We start from the raw sequence: 8,358 nt of genomic DNA on the forward strand, positions 1-8,358 counted from the left end.
AGTCAGATCACTGATTGGCCTTGTGGTTCAGAGAAATAGTGAATCACATTGAACATTTCCACATTGCCACCGCCATACTGACTCTGCCCACTAGGGGGCAGTAGCCGTGTCTATTATATGATATGGTGTGTGGGTGTGTGTGTGTGTGTGTGTGTGTGTGTGTGTGTGTGTGTGTGTGTGTGTGGGGGGGGGGGTCTTCCTGTATTTATGAGTTTATTTTTCATTATAACACATACCTAAACAATACCTAATCTCTAAACTATCAGAATCAGAGAAGGACTGTGTGTGTGTGTGTGTGTGTGTGTGTCTGTGTGTGTGTGTGTGTGTGCGTGCGTGCGTGTGTGTGTGTGTGCGTGCGCGTCCGTGTGTGTGTGCCATGCAGTTTTACAAGGCTAAGGCCGTGGAAGGTTAAACTGCCATCAAGTGAGAGCCAATCGCAAGCCAAGGCACAGGACAGCTTTCTGTCCAGAATATAGCTTAGTCTAACACCCCCTGTGACCTTTCAGTATATAAATTAGTCTAACACCCCCTGTGACCTTCCAGAATATAGATTAGTCTAACACCCCTGTGACCTTCAACACTGGTAAGGCCTTACTTTCTGTATTCATGGTCCCCACAACACTAAGCAAGCAAAACATGCAGTTTAAGACTTTTGCCCAGTACTACCCCCCCCCCCCATATGGTCCCCACAATACCAAGAAAGGAAAACATGCAAGGCAGCCTAGGACCTTTGCTCCAGTACTACAGTATACGTCAGAGTGGGGTCGGACAGAGTTCATCACAACAACAGCTATCAAACCACATCCTTTACTGGATCAAACCAAACCCCTAGCTACAAGACTACACCGAGAGCACAACTGAACTTAGAAGCAGCTTTAGATGACTGGTCGAGGTGTGCGCTGCTCTCGTAAGTTGTCCAGTTCCATGGATTACAGTGGAATCTGATTGTTGCATCACACGCTCTGCGGAACACTTCACTTGCAAATCTGCTGTAGCCCCGCAGTAAGACTTTTGCACAGTCCCATTGTGAGGTAGGTTAGAGTGGGGTCAGACAGAGTTCACCACATCCTTGTCTGAAACAGACCAAAACCCACAGATGTGAAACTCGGCATGAGATTGGCCACAGACTCCTATGAAGTGACTGTTGAAGAAGGTTAAAAACACACACAAACACACAGAGACACATACAGCTACATGCCACTATGAAGGATCAAAGGATGCCTTGGAACTGCGTATGTGTCTTTCTCATCTCCGTCTCTCTGGTCTCAGGTATGTTGTGTCTCTAAACTCGATCAATATGAAATAACATGAAGATGCTGGTGCAGAGTATTAAGATATGTCTGGACTTCTTTGTTTCTCTTAGTCACAAGGCAGACGTTTAATAGACTCTTCAGTAGCCCTAAATATGAAGTACAGACATTAACAAATGTGGAATGAAGATGCTCACAGATAGCTGGCAATTCTATAAGATCTCTCTCTCTTTTCTCTCTCTCTCTTCTCTCTCTCTCTCTCTTCCTCCTCCCTGTCTTAGTTGAAGTTTTCAGTTCCACATAGGTAGTATTTCTGACTTAGCTTTAAGAACATCCTAACATTAACAGTTGAAAGTTGTGAGGGTGGCAAAAATAAGTAGTTCAGATTAGTCAATGTATGCCTAACACTGCTTAGACAGTTAATGTCATAAAACCACAAGCAGCTGACTGGGTCATGAACTATGATAATCTGACACCTTCTGCTCTTTATTCTTCAGTTGTGCGGTGTCAGACAGAGAGGAAGATGATAAGAAAACTTGTTGGAAAGACGGCCATCTTTAACTGCCCGTATGAAAGTGTGTACAGAGACTCCCCCAAATACCTGAAGAAGAGAGAGCATAATGTCAGTGTCACACTTGTTAGATCTGACGGACAGAAGGCTTGGACTACTGATGGGCGATGCAATTTGAATGACAAGAAAAACAGTAGCACGTTTAGTGTGAACATTTTCAACGTGGCCCTCAATGACTCTGGAACGTACATGTGTGGAGTGGCGGCTGGAGAAGACAGAGACCAACAGGAGACAAAACTTGAGGTCTACAATGAAACAGGTATTTGTGTACTGAACTTGAACTCAAAATGAATTCTGATTTTGACATGAAAGATAAGATATTAATAATACAATAATAGTTATTGTCATTGCACACAGGACACAATTAAATTTTGTTTAGCAGCAATCCCTATAGCAGCTATGATCAGTATAAATAAATAAATAAATAAATAAATGTATAAAATCTGAGTAAATCAGTAACAACCAAAAAAGAGACATCTGACTATGCTTCACCTGTTACTCAGATACTCAGCAAGATGTTCAACTCTATTCCTCTTTTCGAGGTCAGACAACGGTGAGATATGATAGCATAACTTCACTTTCCAACAGAACAACAACAACAACAACAACATCAACAACAACAGCAACATCTCCATTCATCATTAAAGTCTTGGCTTCTGGTAAGCAGATATGTCACTTGCTATGACAATCATATTAGCATATGCGAGTAATGTGTACGCAGATGTTAGATGTTAAACACACACACACACACACACACACACAAAGCAACACCTTCAAACTCTACCGTTCCAGGTTTTGGTGAGCTTCATTCAACACACTTCCTGTGGAAAATCCCTCGTACAATTTCACATGTCCACTAAGACACGTCAGCTCTGATGTATAGTGCAGGCATGGACTGGCCATCGGGCGTACCGGGCAATGCCCGGTGGGCCGACGCACATTTTTGGGCCGGGCTGTCATGATTTAATAATAATAATAAAAATATTCACCGCGACGGTATTTGAGACACGAAACGCGGCCCATTGGTTGATTTTCTTGACGGACATTGGGCTAGTCCTATGACATCTCTCAGCCCTCCCCCTCCCCTCCCAAGGTTATCAAATTTTGCCATTTGAGCTGTCTGACCGCGGAGAGAAGTGTTTCCGTCTGTGAAATTGTGAAAATGGATAGTAGGCCTAATAAACCACAAAAGCGCAAAGGGGGCGCACAGAAGCTGCGAGACAAAAGGCTAAAAAGCCTACAAGTGGACGCAGCAAAATGTGTCAAAATCACAGAAATGTTCACCCCAAGGTCGACTGTTACAGCAGGTGCAGGGCGCCCGTCGACATCGAGTGCACAGGCTGAAGGAGTGGAACACAGCTTTGATGTGTAGTGTATTAACACAGAGGAAGGCGAAGTACAGGTGGATTCGAAGGAGGAGGAGAGAGACGTTACGTTTGATGTGCAGTGTAGTGACAGAGGAAGGAGAAGTACCGGTGGATTCGGAGGAGATGGACAGAGACGTTACGGAGGAGGAGACGTTACCCAGCAGGGACAAATTGAGGAAGAGGTCAGAATAGCTACTGTAAATGTTAGCAGAATGAAGAGGGACGTTTCATGGAGGGAGGGCTTTTGAGTGTTTGTGTGTGTGCTGGGTGGGTGTCCACCTGCTCCTCCGCTTTCGATTGACATGCGTTTCTCTGCAACATGCATCAGTAGCAAAGAAGCCATCTGCATTTTACATTGCGCTATTCGATTGTCGTCGACGCGGAGAGGAGAAAAATAAATAAGTTATCCACAACAAATCAACGCGTGGTCGGCCTCAGAACGCACTCAACTTTTTAAGATCTGAAGTCAGTCATGATTGGTCGAAATTGTTGTCAATCTTGACGCAGTACAACAAGCAAACCTATCACATTTCTGTGCGCATACAGGCAGGTACACACACGTACAGTAGGCCTAGGCTACACACGCACGCACTCAGAAAGACACTGGAATGACACAGCAATTATGATAGCCTGTAACAATGAAAATGTTTTGGGATGTGTGTATCTTCACTTATTAGTATCTGGGGAGATTGTAGGCTAAAAGTGTGTAAATGCTCAACATACGAAATAATTACAGGACTCTATTCAGTCAGTCTTAAAACATGCATAATAATAGTAGCCTATAGAGTTTTGTGCACAACCTCGTCCTTGCTGGTTTGGAGGTGGTCACCCTAGTGTGTGTGTGTGTGTGTTTTAATAGCCTTTGTTTTCAAATAATGCTATGAGTAGACTCTGTGTCCAACTTACAGTGTTATTTTAGCTTGCCATAAAGTTATAGTTTGCAGGTGTTATATCTTACAGTTATTATTATCATGTAATATCAGTGAAACATTGCTTTCCCGAAATGGATGATAAATGTGCGCATATATCCTCTGGTATGTCGTGTGCCTCTAGCCTCGTGAGACCATCCTGACCTCGCGAGCTTCAGGGTTTCACTCGCAGATCAGTCTGGATACTTTCCGTTAAAGAAAATTTGGAGCAGTTCACCAAACGAACGTCCAATCAGCGTTGGCTTTGAGGCGGGTTGAGGTGTGACGCAACGAACAACATGACGGCATCCACAGAGATGAGCATATAGCTATCGCGCAAGTTTTATTCAAATTAGAAAGTATTCCTGGGTAAACTGTGAAGCTATGAGTCTCAGCCATGCAGCTGGGAGGAATGAACAACACAGACATCCTCCACGGCTGATTCCAGTTCATAATGGAGGAATATACTATCTTCAGAAGTGTAGGGCCTACCGTGAAAACTTGATGGGAATTGTCGTTGATTAGGTTCATAAATGGTAAGTTAAAACATCTTAACGCACGTTACCTAACTTAATTGTATGTTAAACGGCATTAGAAGAATACTTTGTTCATCTAATTGGTTGATTTGGCCCGTCGATAACCAACAAAGGTGGTGATAGACAGATGGTTTATCCAATCAGCTAACCAGTATGTCCGCCCCTTCCCAAAAGTTCTTCATTGAAAAGTTCCCAGATGGATATGCCGAGCAAATCCATCTGGCGGAGTCAGGTTAGTGTGCCTCAGCATATCGTAAATAATCATGGTGGGCCGCCATGGCCAAAAATGCCCGGGCCATTTTTTGGTCCCAGTCCAGCCCTGGTATAGTGTATAGAGTGGTAGTAGTATTAGTAGTAGTAGTAATAGTATGTATAGTATGGTGTGTTGAATGCATGTATAGTAAGATGTTTTCATCTGCAATGCTACACTAAGCAATGCTATGTTACGGCTTCTACACACAGTTGCGTACCGTCAACGCATGCCAGTGGGTGTTCCCGATGGTAGCTATGCAAATGACTTGAAGTATAAGCGTAATTTGATTGGTTGGTGCCATCCGTCGATTTGCTTGATTGGCCGGTGCCGTCTGTCAGTGCAGCAACAGCGCGACGCAACGGACCCACAATTCAGTTCGGCAACGGATGACGTAAGCCCATGTAAAGTGAATGGGATGCGTCTCCAGTACTGCAACGCACGCAGCTGTGTGTAGAGGCCGTTAGTCAATTGTACTGTATGCAGCAATACTGTGATACTATCCTATATTGTGTATTGCACCATGTATAGTTCTGGCAGCAGCTGCAGTGCTGGTGTTGATAGGGATCGTCATAGTCTGCATCAGGATGAGAAGGAAGACAAGGAGATCCACAGAGAGTAAGTCAAGTGTGTGCAATCGCATACACACACGTATGGACACACTTATGTGCACACACACACACACACACACACACACACACACACACACACACACACACACACAGGGGTTAAAGTGGGTGGGGAATGGGGAGGAATGCAGTCCCGCCACCTCAGATATATTAGCAATAAATATATTCTTTCATACCAACGATAGCGTGATGATATTGTTAAAATAAATAGTGATTCATTTTTTTGCATGTACAGAGGTAACCAAGAAGCTAGCAATTCTTATTGCTACACCACAATTACTCATCAATATGTTGTCTAACGGAGAGACATTTTTCACTGATTTTAGGGTTCCCCCACCTGCCAATTCCCACTCTAACCACTGCACACACACACACACACACACACACACATACAGACACACACATAAATTTGTCACATCTGTTGCAGGGTCGCCGGCTCCTCTAAGTCTGACATCAAATGAAAGAGCTATATCGCAGGTAAGGCTCATGTTCTGTGTGCTTCTTAGAGAGCTAAAGTATGTGTAGTAAAAAGAACATCGGAATAGTCCACTCAGAAGTGAGTATATGATTAAATCTCCACTGTGTTTTAGTAGTGTCTGGTATTTTCACTTTTGTTGAGAAGTACTGACCCTTTTCTCATTCTTATGAGTCATAACCACAACCACTCTTATGGTATTTTCGCATTCTTATGAGCCCTAACCACAGAATTTTGCAGATGCTTTGGTCAAAAGCAACTTACAGTGACATCAATACACATTACATTAACATTTTAATTAAAACAGGTAATATTAAGCTAACATCTAAAATACCAATATACCTGAACTAAATATAATTTAACAATACACATATTTAAAATTATATTTATTAATTTAGTAGACACTTTTATCCAAAGTGACTTGCAAGGCCTTGTCATGCAAACCACCCATATGTCAATTTTACTACAAGGGCCATTCTCCACAGAGCCACTCAGGATTAAGTGTCTTGCTCAGGAGAACGATTGTAAAAGCCAGAAAACGAACCCACAACGTTTTCTGGCTATTGCATTCTAGCCCAGCTCCTTAGCCACTACACTACCACCGCCCTGTATACACAGTAAAGATAGAAACCGAAATCAGGAGAAAATATTGGTTGGAAACAAGGTGTGTTATTTTTCATGTGAAAAATCGCCTGATTTCTCCATGCCTTGCTCAGGGGTACTACGGTGAACGCTGGAAATTAAACTCATAACTTTTTCTGGCTGCTGCCTTAGCCACTACTCTACCACTGCCCCTTAGTGCATACAGTGCATATAGAAACTGATATTCTTTAAGGGATAACATGTTTGAAACAAGGTGGACATATAAGACACTGTGACCATGTTTACCATGTTTATCAAGTGACCAGATAAGAGCACTCTTAGTTTCCTACTCTTCTCTCTGTTCCCAGGACAACATTTATGCTCAAGACACACCCTCCACTCGGCCGCTGTCCGGCTCTGATCTGATCCAGCCCTCCTCCATCAGCAACCCGCCCGCATCTCATTCAAGCCCCGCCCTCTACCCTCCCGTGGCCAATCAGAGGCCGGCGCAGATAAACACAGACTCACACATCCCTGTCTACTCCCTCCTTACACTTCCAGATGAGGCCCCATGAGAGAGTGTGCAAGAGAAAGGATGAAAATGTGCCACTCTGTATAAATTAATAATTTTAATGAAGGCGTAGTCAAGGATTTTACATGATTTCAAGTCCAAATATGTTTTGCCACATTCAGAAATCTCGTCACGGCTTGGTCTTTTTTTGGCCCCCACCGTCGTTGCCTAACCCTAACCTTAATATGTAATGGACATTTTTTTGGCACAAAAGTGTCTGCTATACATTTAAATATAAACTTAAATACAAACAAACATGACTGCACAATCCCTGAGCGCACCTTTAATATTCTATATTAATCATGAGAGAGTTTGTTAATGTTAATTAGAGTTTGTGAAAACCACAAGATAAAGAATGTAGTCAATATTTTTACATAAATATGTGACTAATACAGTCTTAAACTTACAGTTTTATATTTCATACAATGTTGATATTTTGATATTATTTTCTACAGCATGCAGTGTAGAGAGATTTATACATTCCCTACCATACATATGGCATTTTTCATCAGATTGATATCCTTATGATATCCTTTACAAAAGGCTTTTGAACACATAGAATTGTTTAGGAATACTTTCTTTGAATTTTGAGTGATTTATTCAACTTAGAAACACTTTTTTGTTCACGGTCAAAAATGACCGCCATAGGAAATAATTGGGAAAGAGTATAATTTTATTTTCATCCAGGAGATAAGACATCTCCTTACATACACTCCTACAACTTACCACCAATGTTCCCACACACATGCATGCATGCACACACACCCACACACACCCACATAAACAGACACACATAAAGCACACACACATGTACACCCACTGACAGACACACACACAAACATGTTGTCACTGTGCATGTGAACCACCAGTGAGTGTTTGCACACATTCACGCACATACAGAAACAAACACACCCACACACACACAAACACACATGTTGTAGATGTTAATTATCTAATAAGGTTCTGTTTACAATAAATGTTCTATTAAATAATACTTTTTGTCATGGTATTGGTATTTAAAAGCAGTTAAAACTGTCAGGTCAAATTTGACCGTGAACAGTAAATTAAGGGGGTAGCAACGAACAGTGTTTAAAGGTAGATAATATGTTAACAAACTGAGCTGATTGAGTTGCCGTATGATGAGTCTTCAAACAAAACAAAAAAACTCAAACTGCTGTACACTCAATATATTAAAGTTGGACCTCTGTCTTCAAATGCT

At 42.2% G+C, this 8,358-nt stretch overlaps 1 protein-coding gene across 2 annotated transcripts; it reads left to right on the top strand.

The window, feature by feature from the left end:
• Positions 1 to 1,193: 1,193 nt before the first annotated feature.
• LOC143099164 (uncharacterized) lies at positions 1,194 to 8,072 on the top strand. Of its 2 annotated transcripts, none has more exons than XM_076262236.1 (6): positions 1,194 to 1,269; positions 1,748 to 2,080; positions 2,325 to 2,480; positions 5,414 to 5,500; positions 5,939 to 5,988; positions 6,937 to 8,072. In XM_076262236.1, exons 1-6 carry the CDS (start codon positions 1,203 to 1,205, stop codon positions 7,141 to 7,143), a joined length of 900 nt encoding a protein of 299 aa, XP_076118351.1. In that variant the 5' UTR covers positions 1,194 to 1,202; the 3' UTR covers positions 7,144 to 8,072. The 2 variants fall into 2 exon arrangements, with proteins under 2 accessions (XP_076118351.1, XP_076118352.1); XM_076262237.1 differs by having other exon boundaries at positions 2,364 to 2,480.
• The last annotated feature ends 286 nt before the right edge of the window (positions 8,073 to 8,358 follow it).

This window comes from Alosa pseudoharengus, unplaced genomic scaffold (assembly GCF_046254945.1).
Source record: "Alosa pseudoharengus isolate Yale_2024_CS ecotype anadromous, Long Island Sound unplaced genomic scaffold, YU_APseudo_1.1 YU_APseudo_1.1_scf_25, whole genome shotgun sequence".
Lineage (NCBI taxonomy): Eukaryota > Metazoa > Chordata > Actinopteri > Clupeiformes > Clupeidae > Alosa > Alosa pseudoharengus.

What these genes read in the sequence shown, in the direction of transcription:
- LOC143099164 (XM_076262236.1), top strand. Translation starts at nt 1,203, where the DNA reads ATGAAGGATCAAAGGATGCCTTGGAACTGCGTATGTGTCTTTCTCATC. An exon ending in CTCCGTCTCTCTGGTCTCAG is followed by an intron (nt 1,270 to 1,747) that starts GTATGTTGTGTC and finishes TTTATTCTTCAG; the next exon opens with TTGTGCGGTGTCAGACAGAG. An exon ending in CATTAAAGTCTTGGCTTCTG is followed by an intron (nt 2,481 to 5,413) that starts GTAAGCAGATAT and finishes CACCATGTATAG; the next exon opens with TTCTGGCAGCAGCTGCAGTG.